General features: G+C 36.6%; 3 protein-coding genes and 1 non-coding gene across 4 annotated transcripts; 2 read left to right on the top strand and 2 right to left on the bottom strand.

The window, feature by feature from the left end:
• Window positions 1-527: 527 nt before the first annotated feature.
• LOC132187789 (protein NEDD1) lies at window positions 528-7924 on the top strand. Its single transcript, XM_059602227.1, has 10 exons — window positions 528-938; window positions 1417-1529; window positions 2466-2726; window positions 2827-2931; window positions 3565-3630; window positions 3778-3999; window positions 5095-5655; window positions 6285-6908; window positions 7244-7420; window positions 7497-7924. Exons 1-10 carry the CDS (start codon window positions 782-784, stop codon window positions 7602-7604), a joined length of 2394 nt encoding a protein of 797 aa, XP_059458210.1. The 5' UTR covers window positions 528-781; the 3' UTR covers window positions 7605-7924.
• An 839-nt stretch (window positions 7925-8763) lies between these two features.
• Window positions 8764-17152, bottom strand: LOC132187084 (folylpolyglutamate synthase). Its single transcript, XM_059601253.1, has 17 exons — window positions 17042-17152; window positions 16921-16947; window positions 16662-16801; window positions 16489-16554; window positions 15970-16079; window positions 15446-15506; window positions 14501-14584; window positions 14313-14369; window positions 14131-14191; window positions 13181-13227; window positions 12984-13061; window positions 12189-12353; window positions 11812-12105; window positions 11073-11151; window positions 10610-10762; window positions 10172-10329; window positions 8764-9244 (listed from the first exon to the last, which is right to left on the bottom strand). Exons 2-17 carry the CDS (start codon window positions 16928-16930, stop codon window positions 9185-9187), a joined length of 1623 nt encoding a protein of 540 aa, XP_059457236.1. The 5' UTR covers window positions 16931-16947; window positions 17042-17152; the 3' UTR covers window positions 8764-9184.
• Window positions 17153-18612: 1460 nt separating this feature from the next.
• Window positions 18613-19913, bottom strand: LOC132187637 (probable glycosyltransferase At5g11130). The gene has a single exon (XM_059602022.1). The coding sequence runs from the start codon at window positions 19787-19789 to the stop codon at window positions 18749-18751; it is 1041 nt and encodes a 346-aa protein (XP_059458005.1). The 5' UTR covers window positions 19790-19913; the 3' UTR covers window positions 18613-18748.
• Window positions 19914-20023: 110 nt separating this feature from the next.
• On the top strand, window positions 20024-20097 carry TRNAV-CAC (transfer RNA valine (anticodon CAC)). Its single transcript has one exon. It is a non-coding gene; the product is annotated as a tRNA-Val (tRNA).
• The last annotated feature ends 1564 nt before the right edge of the window (window positions 20098-21661 follow it).

Below are 21661 nucleotides of genomic sequence, written 5' to 3'. Positions count from 1 at the left end.
ACTCATACTGTGATCCAAATAATAATTTTGGGAATTAAATTAAATCCATATTTCAAATCTCAAACACTGCAACAGCAAATCCATAGCCAAACAAAACTTTGAATTTGGCTTACATGCTGTTATCAAAATAACAGCATGTATGCTGTAGTTAAATTAACGGTTAAAATTAAATTTCTCAAAATTTCTTTTCATTTTCTCTCTCTTATTAAATGCTTATAAAAGTAAATCAACTTTAAAATTCAATCTTGACCGTTGATTCAAGTACATTGTTATTTTAGCCAGATCCACAAACTTTTACTTATTTGTAAAGAGTAAATTTTAGTTGCATTTGGTTGCAGCAAACTCTTAACAAATTTGATATGACAGATCAGAATTCTTCTCCAAATTAGATATGAGAACATTTGGAAAAAGAAAATTCAAATTAATTTTTATATATTAATTTAATAGAGTGAAAGTAGGAAAAAATTAAAAGAAAAGAGATCTGGGCTCGTCGATCAGAAAGGCGCCCAGTTATTTACCTCTCTGGCATTTTAAATTTTCGTTCCCAACGGCCCAACACCTTTCGCTCTTCGTGCGTAGGGTTTCCCAGGAAAAACCAAATCCAAAAATGTTGAAAACGATCTGACTTTCCCTTGAATTCTTGTCGAAGTAAAATGTGCTGATTCATCTCTGAATTTAATTTTCCGGGAAAATCCGGGTTAGGTGGTTCCCTTAGCTTTTTTTTTCTCAGTTTAGTGAAGTTTACAAGAACGTAGGGAAAAGAAAGAAAAAGAAAGCGACGATGAATTTGACGGATCCATCAATGGCGTTACTGGCGGCGAGCGGAGGAGACACCGTGAAGCTCTTCGATGTGTCGGTGAAGGCCGGAGATCCCTGCACTTTGAGCTACACTCCATCTCCTGGTTGCCTCGTCAATTCAGTCAAGTGGAACCACACCAGTTACTCTCTCTCTCTCTCTCTCTCTAGATTTGTTACTTATCTGGTTTTTGGTTGTTTTCCTATTTTCTTTCTTGAAATTGCATTTCCTGAATTTGTCATTATTAGGTTTTGTTTGGTGGTTGAGAAAATGAAAGTATTGAGTTTGATCATTTTCCCCTTTAAAAACGAAAAATCAACTCAATTAAGCATGTAGTGAGATTGTACTTCGTTGATTAGGGTTGGGTTGGTAGCTGAGCACATGGAAGTGAGTACTGATTTTGATCATTAGCGTTTTTTTCCTCTTAAAAACGGAAAGTTAAACTCTATTAAGCCTATTAGTGGGGTTGTATTTCGTTGGAAGGGGTACTTGGTTCTAGGTTCCCAAGCAATGGAGACAATTAAGACCTAATTGAATGAATTATTACTTGACTTTTGCAACTTATCGGCAACAGAATGGGGGGTTTTCATTTGATCCAACTGGGAATGTGATTGTTGCAGATTTGGTTGTGGCCAGTGCTGGAGACGATAAGAAGATCTCATTGTGGCGTAAGAATGGGCAGAGCATGGGGACTATTCCCGTGGCTGGTACCGACAGTGGAGACAACATTGAGGTAATTTAGTTGTCTGGTCAGGTAGACTTGTACATTTGACTGCTCTTTATGAATTTAGGAGTTGTTTTAGTTTAGCAAGTGTGGGGTTGTTCATTTTAATTTGTGCTTAGGGTTTATAGCACCAGTATTCAAAAACATGCACAAGTGTGAATGGATATGTGTATGCATGGTATAATGTGTTTGAATAAACAGAGTTGTCGATGAGAATAAAAAGTGATAGCTGTTCAATTGTCAATGGGCTAAAATTTCTGAAGAGAGGTAAGGAACTGAGCTCTGACATCCTGACATACAAATTGAAGAATTTTTTTCAATAAATGTTGTGGAGTGATGGGAAACCATGCTCTGCATTGGTGTTATTAAAGGCCCAAGGTTCCGTTAAGCAATAAGGCCTCTTAGAGCAGTGCAATTAAGAATATATTTTGCTCTCCCATGTGTGCGTGTGTACAAGGTCCAGAAGCTGAAAACTGAAATCCTCCACACAACTTCTGGAATTTCACCTAGGAAATGAAACAAAAGAAATTTTCAGAATCTTCGTGAACCCTGCATTCAATTACCAAAGATTTAAGAAAACTATGTTTTGCATGAGAGGAGGGACCTCCACCCTGTCGAAGATTTTTGTTTCTTGCTTTCGAGAGCATCAAATTAAACATGACCATGGGTAGCCTTTTTCCGTGTAAGAATGCTATATATACTTATATCATCAATTATCCAACCTTCTAAGGGATACAAGATAGTATGAGGTACCACCCAAATAACAGAACACCTGATGGAGAGAATGTAGGGTACCAAATTCTTGTGTGTGTCCTCATACAAGGACCATTCATGGTGGTGAGTCCTTGATCTCTCTTCATTTGTATCTTAAATTTGTACACCCATGAGAACTTGGGTTAGTTTTTTAGTTGTGGTTGATTTTTTTTTTTCCTTTAATTTTTATAGGAGACTATAATGGCTATCAGCTTCAGCAATAAGGTATCCAGATACATATGTTCTGGTGGAAGTGGTCATGTTGTAAGAATATGGGATTTACAAAGGAAGCGATGTATTAAATGGTTGAGAGGTCATACCAATACAATAACGGGTGCAATGTACAACTGCAAGGATGAACACTTGGCTTCCATCAGTGTTAGTGGGGATCTCATACTTCACAACCTTGCATCTGGTGCCAGGGCTGCTGAACTCAAGGATCCCAATGAACAGGTTGTTCAGTTTGTTGCATATTGATGCTGTTGTTGTGGTGTTTATGGTATCGAGTTCTGGTTTTCAAGCTGATTCTCTGTCTTTCGGATTGTAAGATCAGGTATTGAGAGTGCTTGATTATTCCCGGATTAGTCGACACCTTTTGGTGACAGCTGGTGATGATGGGACCGTACATTTATGGGATACAACAGGTCGCAATCCAAAGGTTTGCAGTATGTTCTCTCATAAAATGAATACTGAATCATGTTCAAAACAATAAACGCCCAGTGCCACTGAATAAGTTGTATGCTTCCTTCAAATTTTCATAGCCATCCAAGTTGTGGTTAGGCTGGTTTGATTTGGGAGTGAATCTAGAGTTTTGTGCTGGAAAATACCTGTTGTACTTGTGTTTGTGTTTCCATGTGTATTTGTTTTTTATATGAATGGGGATTAAGGTCTGCTGCCACAGATTGCAAAGCAACTTTTGAAATACAGAGAAATTAAATCTCGTAATTATTTGTTATGGCCTTTGCTTTTCTTCCAGCAGAGCATGATCTTCTCCAAAAACAATACTAGTAGAATGTTGGACCCATATTCTTGGACTGACTTTCTAAATTACCAACTGGAACCATATTAAATCTAGGCGTGTTCATTAAGTTGGTAGAATTGTATTACTAACTTCTTGTGTTACCCACTTAATAAAAAATATAAAAAAGCTTGTGTTATTTTTTTTTTTTTTGTTCATTCCATTAGTTTTATGATTTATATTTAGGTCTGCAACTGATGCGTTAGGAATTAATTATACACTTAAGTTTTGTTTTTGTTGTGTTTTTTTCTTTAAAAAAAATATATTTTGCAGGTTTCTTGGTTGAAGCAGCACTCAGCGCCAACTGCTGGTGTTAGCATCTCACCATCCAATGACAAGGTCTCATTTTTATGGCCCTGTTATGCTTTATATAGATATGAATGCAATTTTGTTGTATTCTATGAAATTGTGAAGATTTTTTTTGGATCCAAATATCTGAATATATAGTTAAGCATTCTGGCCTTCCAAACTTTTTTCTCATGACAGATAATTGCTAGTGTTGGTCTGGATAAAAAGCTATACACTTATGACTCAGGGTCTAGAAGACCCTCATCTTGCATTCCTTATGAGGCACCTTTCTCATCATTGGCATTTAGAGATGATGGTTGGACTCTTGCAGCTGGAACAAGTAATGGCCGGGTGGTGTTCTATGATGTTCGTGGAAAACCACAGCCTTTTGTTGTTCTTCATGCTTATGGTGGTTCAGAGGTAGATTTCCTCTCTATATAAGCATGTTTTGTTGCTTTATGCTCACAAGCAACATCGATTCAGCGTACTTAAATTCTTCTTTCCTAACCATAAGATTAAGGAAGTTTATATATAGTGTGTAAATGTTCGATTTTTTGTCTTTCCTAACGCTATGTCTAAGGTGTGGTATGTGGCATGTGTGCAGTATGAGAATGAGATGTGTGATATTAAAGGGAGAGAAATGGCCAATGAGCTGCTTCTTTAAAGAGGCATGATTCGTATACAATTACCATTTCAAGATATTACACAAATTTTATGTTGTTTGTAATTTTTAAGAAATATAAATAAAACTTGTAATTTTTTTTAGTCAAAGACTGAGATTGAGATTTAAGGGTAGATTGAATTATTTAATTTAGTTGTCGTGTGGTTGTATTCTGATTTTAAAGATTGACTTGTTAGATTCTTGGACTTTTTGACCATGCTGGTGCTCTACTTGTACATGTGTCTACACATTCATAGATGATCCCCTAAATCTCTATGCATGTAGATAATTTGTTTTTTTTTTTTAATAACAATGTTTCAATGACAGTTGCGTTGCTTAGGATGATTCAGTTTATGGTTCAGTTGTTATAAGACCTTTGCCCATGATAGTGAATGGAATTAGATGGAGGTTCAAATGCTATGTTAACTAATTGGATGCTAACATAAGGAAAACCATGAGAGCTAAAGAACGTTATGCATGGATGTCAGCATGCAATAGTCCGCATTTTTCCAGTTTTTCTGAATTTTTGTACTTTTCTTTTTCTTTTTCTCTCTAACAGGGGTCTCTTTTGTATACTTCGCGCCCCTCTATGCTTTCTAATGAGATTGAATTACTCGTAAAAAAATTAAGGTAAAACTATGAGAGTTTGTGATAAGAACACACTTTCTATGCAATTGGATTGTATTGACTTGGTCGATGGCCATTCAAGGGTTTTGCCTCTAACTACCAACAAAATGGTGTTTTCCCTTTAAATGGTTTGCATTAAAGACATAATAATGTTTTCTTTCTAAGGTACTTTTAGGACCTTAATGTCTTGGTCTTTGTTTATACTAATCATTCAAAGTATTCATCAGGCTGTTACAAGTTTATGCTGGCAGAGGTCAAAACCTGTTATTGTAAATGAAAGTAACTGCACTGCCGAGACTGCCCTTATTGGAGATGCTGTTGAAGATTCAATCCTTATGCCTGACCCACTTCCTTCTGTGACTTCATCAAGCCTTTCTCTGTCTACAGCAGTATCCAGTTCTCGGAATTCTGGCCGATTGGGTGCCTCAGTTGAAGCATCTTCACTCACTGCAACTGGCTCTGTATTTGCATCTACTGGGGAGGAAACGCCACATCGAAGCCTTTTGTGGCCAGGTGGAACATTGACGAGGTTACATGCTCCTCATTCCAATTACAACTTCAAGGATGATATGGAGGTGTTTTCCCCTCTTGTCGATGTTCAGCCAATAACACCCTCACTTGACAAGTTGTGGGATGACCGTGAAGGAACCAAGAAGGATCATCTAGTTGTAGACAGGAAGCCTTCATCGCTGTTGTTTCCTCCATCCAGTAGGAGATTCCCTATTGCAGAGGATAGTGGCAATGATCATCCAATATTCGATTGGAAATCCAGCTCAACTTCTAAACAGGTCTAATACTCCCTTTGGCTTTAGTTCCATTGGACGAATGTTCATTGCATGAAATATTGAACTTTTGAATTTCAATGCAGAGTTTTAAGTATGCATCCTGACCTAGATGCTCATATCCTTTAATTTTATGCTGTTTAATTCATAAGCAGTTATCATTACAAACTTATAGAAAGTAAAAACTAGTTGAAAAATGTTTTATAGTTGGACCATTAATGAATTAATTTTACGTAAGATCACTTGTTCTAGTGCCTTAATCTGCAATGCCCTAAATGCCATTCAAAGCTTTAAAGTTTAATATGCCTTTTCTAAGTATCCTTCTTATTAACTGTTTTGGTTTCTTCTATCTTGCTTTTGAGTGAACAATTGAAATTCCATTGAATATGATTTTGGACAATTATCTCATTGCATCAAGGTTGAACACTGTAAATTGATTCTAAATATATAGGCCATCTATGGAGTGTAGTTGCACCTGTGTAGTAGTGATTTGGTTCTTTTAGTTATTTCCAAGGTTTGACATATACTGTTTTGCTCAGTTGGGTTGCCCAATAAACTTGGTTTTTGCAAATCCTATATGCCCTTCTTTAAATTGAATGTTTTTAATGGTGATTTTTCTTTACCACTTTGTGCAGGATGACACCCAATCTTCCTTTCCACTGTTGGGTTCAACTCCTACAACATCTTCGAAAAACGAAGACTTCTCTATCACTCCTCCAGAAGCTTGGGGTGGCGAGAAATTGCCCGATAAATATGCTCAACTACGTCAGCAAGGCACATTGCCATCTCGTTTTGGAATGTTGGGTTCTGCTGCTCAGTCTTCAGGGTCAATGTTTAGTGGATTACAAGATCTGTCCTTGTCAACAAGTCAGACGAGTATTAGCTCCTTGACAAATTCAAATTTCAGTTTTGCAAATTTACGCACCAAAGATGTCTCTTCAAATCAGGAGACCTCATTGGGATTTCCAGAACACTTATCCCCTAGTTCCATGTCTCTGTCTATTGGTAACAAAGGCATCACTGGACAGGCTAACCTTGATTCCCTAGGGCCAGCTTCTATGACCCTGCCTCGAAGATATTCTACTTATGCAGAGAGAATAAGCACTGCATCTTCCTTTAGCGACGGGACATCACTTTCTGGAGGTTCACCAAAATTGAAGAAAACAGGAGCTGAAACCAGGGAAGAACTTTTAAATAGCTTGTTGGCAAAATCTGATACAATGGTTGCCACAGAATCAGGAACTCTTTCGACAGTGAATGTATGAAGATTGGGTGCATAAGATAATTTTTTTTTTTTTCTATGCTTGCATGTAAATAGCAGGTGTTTCCATTAATAGAAGAGTGCAAGCATTGATTGATCATCTTGATGCTTTGTTGTCTTAGATACCTTCACCATTGTGCATTGGCTATAGTACAAGTGGCCTGTGGGCCTTAGTTGATATGGGTGGTTTTGATTGTGTGCTGCCATTGAAAGTGCTAAATGGTGATGGAATCTATGATGACAAAAATCAGACATCTACAAAGCTAGTTTTGCTCTGCTTTTTGTTAGATTATGGCAGTTAATTAGTTAATTGATGTGCATTTCATGTTACAGGGAGGAATCTCACAACCCCTGAAGGCCCCACAACCGGATGCACAGCAGGGATCCTCCTTCACACTTCAGCTTTTTCAACGCACTCTTGAAGAAACTCTTGATTCCTTTCAGAAGTCCATACATGAAGATATGAGGAACCTTCATATCGAAATTCTAAGACAATTTCACATGCAGGAGGTAAACCTGGTATCAGTTTCCTTGTTTCCTTTGCTTTTGTTTTTTCCTTGAATTGATTTCTGACAACCTGGAGCAGATGGAAATGTCAAGTGTAATGAGCTCGATTTTGGAAAACCAAGCTGAGCTAATGAAAGAAATTAAGTCACTGCGGAAAGAAAACCAGCAGCTCCGGCAATTGCTGTAAGCATCATTAGTGAAGGCTGCCTTGTTATCGTGATTTTTGTTTACCCTTAATTTTTGGGAGTATTTGGGGGCCCGTCAGTTTTTTCATTTTATAATTCACACATTAGCAGTGGCCCTTTCTCTTACTGGTGCTAGGATTGCTTTTCTCAGCAATATAGTGGAGCAGAGTGTGACCGCACGGAAAAAAAAAAAAAAGGAGGAAAAAATAGTGAGAAAAAGAGTCAAAAGAAAAGAGGGAGAAAAATGCATGGTTTTGGAGGTAGGGGGTTTTGGAACATGTACAGAGATGTATATTTCAGCTAATGAATGAGATCTTTGACTTGTGTGGCTTTCATCAAGAATATGTGATAATATTAGTGTCTATCTATTTTAGTTGCCATGAAGGTCTTTATTCTGTTTTGATGGAAGTCATGAAGCTTTGAATTAGATGTAATGAGCTCTGGTTTGCTTTGCTGTCTCTCAATTTAAAATCATTAAATTCGTATTGCTGCTCCGAGAATTTGCAAGTAGATGATGTTGGCAGAGTCAAGTGTGATCTATTTTGCTCATCGTAATTCTACTCTGCCCAATACTTTTTAGCTCATTAGGAAATATGGGGTATATTTGTTAATGTGTTTTGGGGAGTTTTTTTGTTTGAAAGTGTTTGGTGAGGCACGAAAGTGTTTTAGGAGTGTTTATTAATTTTTTGTTTTGAGAACATAACCCATAATAGACAACAAAAATTTCAACAAACAGCCATTAACAAATATGTTTTCTGTTTTTATAAGCCTCTTTTGGTAACAGTGTTCAGTTTTTAAAACTTTTTTTTTTTTTTTAAAGCCATTAACAAATAATTTAAACAATTTTAAATGTAAATCCCACATTAAAATGCTTCTCGCCTTAATCTTGCAGACGAGAAATAATTTGAACAGCCAAAGTAAGCTAATTTCTTTTTAATTTTTTTTTATTATTATTATTTATTTCCCTTTCGAAATATCTCCCTGTTTATTATTAAAAACAGAGAAACCTGCCTTTCGACAACACAATGTGTTTTTTCAGGCCCACTTTGAGCTTCTATAATTCTGTTCAAACATTCCATCCCATCATTTTGCTCGGTAATTTTTGGATGAGGTGTTTTTCGAAATATACAGTGTCGCTGCATTTCAGGAAAATATTAAGAAAAGAATAAAGACGGACTTCTGCCCTTTTGGAAAATATTACAAATTTGTGCTGTAAACACTATTGAAAAGTCTGTGGACCCAATTTTCTGGATTTAGGTTCTCTAGCACACTATCAAATCAGCTCATTTTCTGGAGGCACTGAAACAACGCAAAAAATATTCCCCATATGAATGAAGGCATTAAAGAACTTTATCAGCCGAGAAGGGTCATCTCTCATGCCCCCAAGGAAGGTGACATGAATGGCTAGCAGTTCCAACTGCACACAGTGAACGCAAATTAACATGCACTTAATGTCAGAGAGAACTCACTAGAAAGTTAAGATGACCCAACTCTTCTTGCCTCCAACCATGAATTCCAGCACATCTTGCAATTTGCAGGTACAAAGAACATGCAATTACAGGACTTCAAGTGGTCCCGAGACTCACTTCTTGACTAATTTCAACACATCACCCACAAGATGTAAAGATCCGGTCACAAGGACCTGAAGAATCAATTAAAACAGTGTTAAAAGACAGTCAAATAAACGGAGTAAGATACTTAATTCCAGTCTAACAAAGTTGTATATGAACATGAGGAACACGATACAGAGACAAGCAAGAAACTCGGTGCACTTCCCATGATACCCAAGTCAAATAGTTGTAGATGAAACAAAATATCATTACGTTAGAGTATAAATTAAATGATTAAATTCATCCCTTCAGCTTAAGTTTTTGGAATAAGTGATGATTTAACATAGTATCAAAGCAAAGGTCATGAATTCAAACCTTGTCTCTGTCATTCACCTCCTCTTTCAAATAAATATTTTACATGTTAGACCTCACTTATTAAGAAAAAAATTGAGCCTACACATAAGGAGGAGTGTTGAAACATAAATTAAAGAATTAAATTCAGTACTTTCTATCGACTTAAACTTTTAGGACAAGTGGTAATTTAACACTACTAGTGGTTTAATCCATTGAAAAGTAGGCTTTGCAAATTTTAGCAATTACTCAGCACAAGTGTGATGAATTGATCAAAGCCAGTATCATGATCAAATCAATCAGGTTGTGGGTCAAGGAAATAAATAAAATTGTGTAACCATGATTTTCAACTGGGCACTGTATACATGGCGCATTCAGATGAGGTTCTTAAATTTCACAAGCACTCCCATTAATTCTGTCAAACTTCATGGAAATGGCAGGAAACATATATATTTTACATTTTGCAAGTACTATCTGAAAACTCCATTTAAGTGGCAGGCTTATACCAGCAAAATAAGGCATTCCACTTGTTATCAATATGACTACTCCACAACCGCAACAATAGTAGTGAGGAACCGACTATATGTTCCAGAGAGGAAAATAGATATTTGCCAAACAGGTTTTTTTATACCAAACATGTAATATTCTCCAACAAGAAAAGGCATTACCTGAAGACGAATAGATTGATTCTGTTGGACAGTGTCTCTGAGCCATTTAATAGCTATTGGGAGAGAAGAAAACACTGCACTGTTCTCACAACTTTTAACACTAAGTTTTGTAGCATCTTTTACTTCTTCACAATCAGCATCTATGCTCTTGGCATCACCTATATTAAGTCAAATGCAAACCAATTTAAACTGTCTCAAATGCACTCTGGTCTATATTATGTATATCAAAGACAGATAAAGTTTTGGAGAACTTATGTATTAGGCGGCCCAAGTATGAAGATTTCAGCCCATGCTGAGAATGATTTAGTTCACTCAAAATTAAGGTGATATATTAATTGATCAGAAGAAAAAAAAAAAAAAAGGTGCCTTCAATTGAAAATTTTGGAGCTCTAAAATCTGCAATATAAGAAAATTATTTACAACATATTCACTTGATACCTTGGTTACCCTGCATGAGGTTTTCCCACACTCTTTGAAGATTGAATTGCCATGACAAATCAACTTGAGAATCAATGGGTAGTGAATCATGGGATCCAACCTTATAATACACTGATAGATTTGGTACAAATAGTGCCTTCTTGAAGTGTACACCTAAAATTTAAACCAAAAATTCATTACTTCCATGAATATCAAAACTAATTTGTTTTTATTGAAAATTTCTTGATGAATCCCATCAAGATTAAAGGCAGATTTTCTCTTCTTCGGATGCGTTGATCCTTATTTTTGGTTTTAGAGCATTTAGCACTGGATGGTTCATAATCTTATCTATTGATCACCAGGGAAAATTTTGTAGCACTGCTTACATGCCATGCACTTTGTCCAAGTCATACTATTCCATTACTAGGTCATTATGTTCTGTGAAAGATTTATATCTAAAGATGGTTCTTCCTCAATCACTCACCATGATTGGCACATGTTTTCATCAGGCGCGGAAGAAGCAATTGAGGATCTCGCACTGACATACAATTAAACAAGAGTATCTGCAGGTATTTTTCAACAACTTTAGCTCAATACCACCCAAAAATGAAATGAAGCGTCAGAGTATAAAGGTCAAAATATTGGTATAATTGTATTGGTATAGAGTAAAAGGGAACAAAATATTATTAGTAAATTTCAGCATATTATACATTCAATTCGAGCATGGAATTGCTTACGTGGATTTGACTTCCATAAAAATTTAATTTCAAATTCAAAACAAATAATGTATATTTGGAATCAGGGACTTCAAAATCCATAATTAAATCTCCCGTTCCAAGCAACCAAATGCAATCCAAGTGTTCTTCAATATCAATTTTAAAATTAATAATGCTCTCAGATAAGTACACAAAAATAGATAAAAAGCACACAAGAGCACAGATGAGTGTGAACACAAATATATTACAAGGCTTTTGGGTTGAAAGCAACGTTAGTTTCTAATTTAAATGTTGGCAATGGGGTGCCCTATGCTTTTTATGATATCTCGATTACTAATAATAAAAAACCATGCTGACAATGACATTTATTTGCCTTCACCTGAGTTAGATGTATATGAAAACAATCATTACTATCTCAGAAGTTCTTGAGCAAATGAACATTCAACTCATTTGGAGACATCATCAAAATGATACGGACTTAACTGGGTTCAGAATTCTGTGCTCTACCTGTGCGGAGTTCTTCCTGGATCTTTCACCAGGGTGCCTTTGTATCAATTCATGAGAGGATCTAGAATTATCCTGCGGCTGATAATTCAAGTTCTGTTGCTGGCTGTCCTCTTTAATGGCAAGAGAAAACCACCCTGCACATACTTCCATGCTTTCGGGACTATGGGCTCCATCTAAGTAGAACACCAGATCTCCTGGGCTCTCAATGTCAATTTGTCGGTCAGGGACAATTTGAGCCCGCCCTTGCAAACTAGCTGCTGTTAGACCTTTGATGAACTGCTCTGGCAAAGAGCTCTGCCCCATGACAATTTTAAATTAAATATATTGAGATGACAAATCGTGGGATGAAGATGAGAGCTCTCATGTATAGAACTTACAGCTCGTGCCAGGTAGTTGAATTCAAGATGGCCAGTTCTCTGAAGCCAAGTGGAGCATAGTGCAACAGCAAGACCGGCATTCAGATATTGATGCTCACCTTCAAGACCAAGTTTCATACCATTCAGTAAGTCAGCAACTAATGGTGGTGCCACTTGAAGATGTACCTGTACACCGCATGATTTTCTCGGCTCATTAGAGGATGCTACCTTTTATTAGGGCAACCAAGACAGCTAGATTTAAATGGGTAAAATGCACTTCCTCACCTTGTTAAGAATCTTATGCACATTGAAGATGCTCTAAAATAAAGGTCAGAAAACTGAAAAGCAGGAAGATGGAAGGTTTTTTTCAAGCTAAAAGACAGGCCTCAAGTTCTAATCCTGTTTATCAGTTAGCAATTTTTGACAATCCAAAACAAATCTACCTCATGAATATTAGGACTTCAACATAATGCAATATAAGCCATGATTGAACAACCAAGAATACCGATGAAGACTAAACACCTTTTCAAAAATGTCATTACTTTGTCAGGTTTGGAAAGTTCTAAAGAGAGAAAAAAAAATCAGAAAATTTGTTTCAACACTTCTACCTGGTTGTTTGACAAATAAAAAGAAACTCAACTAAGCATAATAGACTAACCAATTTTTCATTTCATGTTATAAAAAACACCTATTTCTTCATTAGACCTGCAGACACACTAGTACTTCAATCATTGTAGTCTTGAGCCTAGTTCACTGTATGCACATTCCAACTGTATGGGAAACAGAACTAACTAATGAAATAACTGTGCAGCTTACATCCAGATGGGAAGCCTTCTCTTCAAGTACATGCATTGCTTCATCAGGTTGAGGCACAGTAAAGGCTGGAACCCCGTGCTGCAACAGAAGAAAGGACAGACAAGTATAAAGAAGACTCATAGAAGTGACTGAAGCGTTAACATAAGAAGCAACTTCTATAGCCATATTTTTTAAGGACTTCAAACTCTAAAGAACACCTTGAAGATGCCAGCCTTCTCCCCAGCAATTTCTCCTAGAGTGTTTCCTGTTTGAAGTGTCCAGCAAAGAAAACCAAGCACTTAGACGTAATACAGCAAATTAGTCTTCTAGCACCACCTTCAAACATATGTTTACAATACTTTTTGTACAGTTGCGAAGTCTAACACAAGCATATTATTAGTTAAATTCTGACGTAAGCACCTAGAAGGCTTAATAATAAAATTCAGGTGCAAAACATGTCCCAGCATTAACTATGCCTTCTTCAGCTCAACAGCTCTTAAGGGCTTACAGACAGACAAGCTTCCCAGTTTCTTATCCCCACAAAATGTGGCAGCTCATGGATGCAGACACAAGGTTCCGACCAATTCATTGAAAGAAAACTAAAAATCTTACAACAAAAAATTATGTTTCAGGTCTAAAGGATATTTCATAGTTTTTGACATTACCAGCTATGTCAAAGCAAACCTGACAAGTTGGGACCACAGTGCAACAATGAAGAAGCATAATATAGACGACCACTTGCCTTTGGAGAGAAAGGAGCGACAGAAGTTTTGAAGATTGTGAGAAGACTTTGGAGAAGATTAAGTCATTATTCTTCAATATTTTGTATCTTTGGGCAGCTGCTTTTATTTTTCGATTAGTTATCATGATTTCTTTATTATTTTTGCTCTTATTAGTTAGGTGTTTTTTCTTGTATACTTCATGTGTACCAGGTCGCGCCTTACACTTTTAATGATATTTTGATTATTTATATTTTTTTTTTAAAAAAAAAAAAAAATTTCCTCATTTTCAACTACTAGTGAGCATATTGCAAATCACAACTCAACATAAAATATTAGCTCTTTTATAGAAAAATAAAAATTATATATACTCATGATTTCCATTTTGCAACAGCTTCACCTTAAGTATTTAAAAGAAATTGCCTAGGCTACAGAATTAGAGCACTAACCGAGAATCTCCATGTGGTCATACCCAAGGGAAGATATACCACACACGGTAGGTGCCTGAACCTGAAATGTTATGGTATCAATATCAGGTTATCCTTGATGTTAACTCTATAGGAAATATCAATGGCAAACCATGTTCAAGGTGAATTTAATCTAAACATCTTACTGACTACAATACACGTACCAGATTTGTTGCATCAAACTTTCCACCTAATCCAACCTCCAAGATAGCAACATCTACCTACATTGAAAATTAGACTTAAGAGGTTGTTTTTTATTCCACTTCTCTGATAGCAACAAAGTCTATGAATTTGTTCATACAGAAAAAACCCTGTGCAGAGAAGTTGGAAGATACACATCAAACATTCAAACCTGCTCTGCTGCAAATATCTTGAAGGCAAGTAAGGCAAGGAAACGGAAGTAAGTGGGCATGGGTACATCCTCATTGGTGCTTTCCTAGATACCAACAAATAGAGAAACCACAAGAATTAAGCATATTAGGTAAACTTATTGTATGAAAAACGTTCAAAAATAAAATCAAAAGCATTTTTTATTTATCAATATGATATTGCAGCAAATAAAGCAATTAAAATAAAATTAAGATACCACTTTTCTTTTTCAGAACATGAATTTGTTACGATGGTTTAAAAGCTTGGAAGAGTGTGTGAGAATAAGCTAATTATTACATTCAATCTTGTTTCATGTTGATCAGGTCAGACAACTTAAGCAAACCCAATCACCAACCAAAGCCAGCTATTCATCTCAGATTGTTCAGAGATATGATGCCTCAACTTAATTCAACAAAGACTTTGTAGAAGGCTCACGAGTCTGTTTTCACTTGATCACTATCTTGTCATGCACTACATCCTTCAATTTGATTTTAACACCTCTCTTTTTTGGTAAGTCAAAGTTAACATCAAAGAACCACCAGAAACATATACCAAGAGCTCTGCAGTACTCTAATTTTGGTTTACTGGAAATTTACTGAACGTATTGCACTAAAAAGACTAGTGATATACTATGCCAAAAATATTCATTTTGTTGATGTTGGACACTTCACACCAGCTATGCCACTTTGAATCGTCTCACAGGATTTCATCTGTATTTTTTCCATTAATCTGCCACTTAAAAGCAGCTACAAGAGTTTTTAAATTACATTCTTAGACCAAATATCACTAACATCACTGGTAAATGTCCTTTCTAATACTCCCGTAAATAATTGCTCAATTTCTTCTCTGAATACCATGTCCAAGCTAGAGTGCAGGAAAGATTTAATTAGAAAAAAGGGGAAAAACACAAATCTGGGCACAAACATACCTTCAGTCTATCATAACACCACCAGAAATATGCTAAAAATTTCTCTTCACATATGTCAACACTGTGGGAGCCAAATGGAACAAGAAATATTAGTCATAGCACTAACAGGTATGATGCAAAGAATTTGTGAAATCAGAACAGAGAAAAAAAAAACTTTATAAGAACAAAAAAAAAAAACTTTGTGCCTCAGGAGAGACATAAGGGCGCTAGGACTTCTAGTAGGTCCAAAAGGTTTGCTAAAACAATGAAAGCACGAGTGCACGACCATTGAGAAGAACTAATCACTTAAAAACAAGAATAGACAATCATTTTGAGTTTAAGATAAAACAGAGCACACTATGAGTCTAATTTTACTAAATAAAAACCTGAAATCATATAGTTCACTAGTATGAACCCGCATAGTTAACATATTAGACAATTACTAACATAATTCTGAGAAAGAAAAGAAACCAAAATATTTGATTTCACCAGTTAACGTATGTATAATACGAAACAAATCTGTTTGAGGATTTTAAAAAACTCACCCATCCAAACGAAATCTTTCTCGGATGTCAATGAGGTGAGGAGACGTGAAAAGCCCAGTGTGGAATCCGCAATTACGTAATATAGATTCCGTGAAGGTGCATGTGGATCCCTTTTCAAGCCCCAAATAAAAGATTAATTAGTGTAACAGCATATGCAAACAAGTTCGATGAGTATAATTAATCTCTCCATACATTTCTGCTATGAATTAGGTTTAATTGATAAGAGTAGTGCAGGGGGTAATGCAAATTCATTCACACATTTCAAATTGGCAAGGTATAAACCAAATGACATGAAAAGTAAGAAAAAGATTCCCGTTCAAAATAGAAGAACACACACTCAGGAAAATCACAATGAAGTTAATTCTTCAATACTTACTTATCAAAAAAGTTAATTCGTCAAAACTTAACCCTTATATCACATTTTGAACAACACAATTCATTGAAAAACAGAAAAATGGAAATGGAAATGCAAAGAACAAATTAGAGCAAAAATTCTTTCCGAAACAAAAGATCTGGTACCTTCCCTTTGGTGCCAGCCACGTGGATAATCTTCATTTGTGAAAGTGGCTCCTCCAATTCCAGCATCTATTACAGTCCAAACACCATAACACATTCAATTTTTACCGTATTTTCCGTTACTCCGATTTGTAGCAAAGAAAGAAATTCCATAACCAAATGGCACAGATTTTCACCTTTATGTAATCGAAGAGGAGGTCAAAGCGGTCACCCTTGTTGCTCTTATCAGCACGACTGCGTTTCGTGATCAAAGAGGACAAGGCATCCAGCGCCTCCTCATACGGAGTCACTGAAGCTTTCTGCGAACCATCTCCACCTATGGAGGCTCACACAGACACACATCATTAGCCGCAGAAAAAGCAAAGGATTCAAAATCCTTACATGTATATATACGTATATCAGATATGAGATAATGATAGAGACGGTGGCCAATACCTTCCTCCATTGCGCTTTGGCTGGAACCTGAATTCAACGGGAGAACATTGAGTTATATATAATGAGACGCACACACGCACAAGCACAGAGAGAGAGAGAGAGAGAGAGTGAGAGAGTTTACCGACTGGTTGGTTGGTTCGTGAGCTGAGGATGACGGGTTTGGGGCTGGAAGGAAAGCTAAGATGGTATTAAAGCGGAACGACGGCATTTTGGGACCAAGAGAGTAGCGCATTGAACGCAATCGACTATTTTATTTTGCTGATTTTGTAGCTGTGCCCTCACTTTTTATCTTATTTTTCACTCCCACCAATTACAGGTTAATGCCCTTTTTTGTTTTTTTTTGCCGCTACGTGTTAATGCTTTAGTTAGTAATAAATAATACTACTTTCTTCGCGCCAATAATGATTCTGTCACTAATTACATATTGAGCGTCTTATTTTTATTTATTTATTTTTTGATATTGAGCGTCTTATTTGTTTACAAGTGTTCTACCTACTTCTATTATCAGACACATAGTTTAATTTCAAAAGGGTCTATTTATTTTTATTTTTTTTACATGTCCATATAAAATAAGGAAGAGAAAATATTCAAACTAATGACTTTCGCTTTATGAGGTGTAGTCCATAACCGATTAAGCTATCTCATAAAAATACAGGTCTTTTCTTATTAATAGATGAGATAATACAAGAACACAATGGAACAAGGTAAATACATAAATAGGCCAACAAAAACATAGGCCTAATGAAAAGTGAATTTCGACGAAGAACTGCTTCAAATTTTAATCGACATACATAGCTCAAGAAATGACTTGAAATTTTTTTGTTTATATGCCAGGAAATTACTTCAAAAAAAATAGCTTGATTTACCACAATCCAGTTTACGCGATGTCAACCATCCAAGTTTGATTAACCAATACAACAATATCTATACAACAGAAGTGAGTCCATCATCCGCCCAAGCAGTGGCAGAGTCAGACAACTAAAATTTTTTTAGTGTCTTAAAATTTTCTCCACTTTAAAAATTTGGTAATTCACATAATATATGCAACATAAAAAAATATTTATAAAAGTTCATAAATATGTGCTCAAATTGATATATTAAACATGTAACATGTCAGCACTATATGTATCAAAAAAAAAAAAAAAAAAAGTCTAAAACTCTACTTTACGGTCTCTTAGAAGTACAAAATTATCAAGTATTGAATCTAAATTGAAGCTCTTGGCAAGTTAAATCAATCAATTCATAAACCTAAAGTTTATTCATGAACCTAAAATTTTCAGGTTAAATCACGACCTCGTAAGAGACAATCAAAGTTTATAAACATTAAACAACAAAATAAACAATGGATATTAAAATTTATCATGCATGTGTATTAGATAAGGATTTTTTTTTGGTTACCATACATATGCATAAAGAATGAAGGGATTTGGCTGGGGAGCTATGGGCATGTTCTGCAGGAGGCAAAACAGAAGCTATCTCAACACATGGAATGGAAAGTCTCTCACGTGCATCGCCAGGGTAATAGTGTGGCACATAGCCTAGCACAATTGGCTTTTACTATCCAACAAGCAATTTTATGGACTGATAATTTCCCCTTATGCATTAGGGATCTTGTACTCACTGAGCAAGGCTCTTCTTAAGTAATGAAATCTCCTTCTATTCAAAAAAAAAAAAAAAAAAAAGTTTCAGCATTATTAAAGTTTACCATACACAGCAGCTTGGAAATTTATTTATTTATTTTTAATTTTGGGAAAAAAAAATTTAAAATCTTTGGCACCCCCAAATGCCTATGTGGCTCCGCCACTGCGCCCAAGACATCTTGGGTATCCTAATCCCTTTCTCTCCGAGGGTATCTTATGGTATGCCGTCTCAGATACAGCTGATACATCACCGTATGAAACGAATCCAACGGCTGTGGCACCCTGTTCCACACAAAGTGCTCACTCGCCTTCACACCTAATTTGCTCATTTGCTCGTGCCGATCTCCGTACGTGCGCCCTAAGACACGCTTCAGTTCCTTGACCCCTCCCACAGGGACAAACACCGCGATCTCCTGCCACCTCAGCACGTCCAAGAATGGCAGGTCCTGGATCGGACGGTCAGTAATCACCGCCGGTACGCACCCGAAACGCAGCGCCTCTCCGATTCCCGAAACATCGCCTCCGTACTCGAACAAACAAAATTTACTGCTCGCTAGTCTCTCCGTGTAACTGAGCTGATCTGACGGCTCGGATTCGATCAGAAAGTCTGGATCATTAACCAACTCGTTGACCAAACTGGACTCTTTAACCCCGCTGTGCCCAAAATAACCCAGAAACCTCGCGGTTCTGTTCGCCGGAGCCTGCGGCACGTTAGATTTCGGAAATGGAGGTAGGGCTATGTCCTTGTGAGGGATAAACTTACCAGCGGATGCAGGGAAGCACGAGATCTGCACCGAGTTTTTCTTCAACTCAACGAGATTTCGGTTCGATTCATATCCCAAACCGGCACACGAGAGGTAAAAATGGTCGGCACCGAGCGTACGGTTCCAGTACGGAAGCTCTTCCCGAAGACGTCTAATGACACGCGCGATGGATCGCGTGGAGAGACCGGAGGCGAAAGGGACGAAGAAGAGGTGAGCCTCTTCGGCGTCATGGGTGACAAACGGGCTGTTCCGAAGAGAGGCGTAGAAGAGTGACTCAGCAGGGGTGTTGAAAGTGAAGGCCTCGTTTGGGGTGTAGATGAAAATTTTGAAAGTTTTGAGCATGTTCTGGTAATGGGGGAAGATCGTGGTGGGTGAGAGGTAAGGTGAGGTGACTGGTTTGGAGTGGATAGTAAGGAAGGTGAAGAAAGGGAGGCAGAAGAGGAGAGAGAAGCACGAGATGGACATTTCGAACTAACAAACAGACAAACAAGCCCTAGGACTAGAATGCACGATCTCTGAGCTGCTGTTGAAGACGAACAGAAAATGGTTTTACTGATCGATACGCTTCCCAGTATGCTGAAAAAGAAAGAAAGGGGCAAAAGACCTTCAAAAAGTCATCGGAATTTTCCATATTTTATTCAAATATTTTATCCGGAAAGAAACCTATATAATAGTATTAACGGAAACATTTAACATCTCGTCTGGGTGGTGTAGTCGGTTATCACGCTAGTCTCACACACTAGAGGTCCCCGGTTCGAACCCGGGCTCAGACATTGCCTACATTTTTCGTTCCCTCTTTCAATTTTTGGCTGCCTCCAATACCAACCAGCTCAGATAAGAGATATCCCCTTCGAATCCCATGAATGCTCGAAGTGAACAGAGCTGGTTAGAAGACTGTCTCGAAAGAAAGAGAGAGCTTGTAAAATTGTAATATTTTAAGGCTTTTAGAACGTCAGAATTCAGATTTGAAGGAATGCCTGTACTTCAGCGTAATTATTGTACCCTGTTAGCAATTGAAGGTGAGTGAACCTAGCTATGTCTATGTCCTGTTTCTATAAGCAAATGGGTGTACAAAATGGGCTTGTGCGTTGTGATTGCCGACTGCCGCCAGCGTCTCTTTCTTACTTAATATTTAGAAACATTTATGACAATTCTTCTTTCTTTTCGGCTTTAAAAATTAGGAGAAGCAAAAATCTCTTTTCTAATTTGTTTAATTTTTTTTGTTTGTTTCCTTTCTTTTCCCCAAGTTGAATAAAAAAAAAAAAAAAATTGGTGTACATACTTTGCCGTGCATACTTTTTTCATTACATAGTCAGTCATGGGTTAATAATATGCCCTGGGTTTTTTTTCTCAAAGATGCAATTCCCTTCAAATTCAGTTACTTAAACTAGGAGCGTCAAAAATTACCGAAAAACCGGAACTAGAATTAGAAAATCGAGAAACCGGAAAACCATAAATTCGGTTCCAGTTCCGGTTTGAAAAATCCAAAAACCGGGTACCCCGGTTCCAATACCCGGTTTTTACCGAAAAACCGGGAACTAGGTTTCTATTTTATTTAACAATATATATATATATGCTAAGTTTAAATTTTCAAACAATTAGTTTGAAGAGTAGGAAAAATGGAAAACAAATAAATATATTGTTTGAATATTTATATACATATATATTTATTGTTGGTAGTTTATAACTTTATATTTATTGTTGTAATATTTATATATATTATTACTTTAGTGTATAATATTAACATCTAAACAAGATTTGATGGAATTTTGATGTTGGGTTTATTGGGTTGATTGTAGTAGTTGTTCATTTTCTAATGTTAGGGTCTTAAGCATCTGGAAATTTGGTCAATTTGGTTACTTATTTGATGCATTTCTTTGCATAAAATTTGATTCTTACAATTTCTTAGGCTCACAATGAAATATACTGTTTGAATATATATAAAGTATTTATTGTTGGTAGTTTATATTTATTGTTGTAATAATTATTAGAACAATCAGAATAAAGCTCCTTAAATTTAGACAAAAAGACTAATAGATTTTTTTTAAAATGAGCCAACTTATGAAAAAAAAAAAAAAAAAAAAAAGGGGAGGGGCTATTTTGCCCAATACAAAATAAGCCAAAAAAACAATTTTCTTAAAAAACCGGTCACCGAACCGGGAAAAACCGGAACCGGCCGGTAACCGGGACCCCGGTTAATCGGGGTCCCGATTCTAGTTTTGAGCCCCGGTTCCGGTTTTCGGTTTTGGCCAAAAACCAAGAAACCAGACTAGGTTGACACCCCTAACTCAAGCATGCTAACTCTAGAAGAATTGGAACTCGGAAGGCCTTAACTCT

The sequence above is a fragment of the Corylus avellana genome, chromosome ca7 (assembly GCF_901000735.1).
Source record: "Corylus avellana chromosome ca7, CavTom2PMs-1.0".
Lineage (NCBI taxonomy): Eukaryota > Viridiplantae > Streptophyta > Magnoliopsida > Fagales > Betulaceae > Corylus > Corylus avellana.
The sequence above is the reverse complement of the archived record's forward strand: the minus strand, read 5'-3'. Positions and strand labels throughout refer to the sequence as shown.

What these genes read in the sequence shown, in the direction of transcription:
- LOC132187789 (XM_059602227.1), top strand. Translation starts at nt 782, where the DNA reads ATGAATTTGACGGATCCATCAATGGCGTTACTGGCGGCGAGCGGAGGA. An exon ending in CAACAGGTCGCAATCCAAAG is followed by an intron (nt 2,932 to 3,564) that starts GTTTGCAGTATG and finishes TATATTTTGCAG; the next exon opens with GTTTCTTGGTTGAAGCAGCA. An exon ending in GACAATTTCACATGCAGGAG is followed by an intron (nt 7,421 to 7,496) that starts GTAAACCTGGTA and finishes AACCTGGAGCAG; the next exon opens with ATGGAAATGTCAAGTGTAAT.
- LOC132187084 (XM_059601253.1), bottom strand. An exon ending in TGGCTGGCACCAAAGGGAAG is followed by an intron (nt 16,080 to 16,488) that starts GTACCAGATCTT and finishes GGGCTTGAAAAG; the next exon opens with GGATCCACATGCACCTTCAC. An exon ending in CCTCATGCAGGGTAACCAAG is followed by an intron (nt 10,330 to 10,609) that starts GTATCAAGTGAA and finishes GACTTAATATAG; the next exon opens with GTGATGCCAAGAGCATAGAT.
- LOC132187637 (XM_059602022.1), bottom strand. Translation starts at nt 19,789, where the DNA reads ATGTCCATCTCGTGCTTCTCTCTCCTCTTCTGCCTCCCTTTCTTCACC.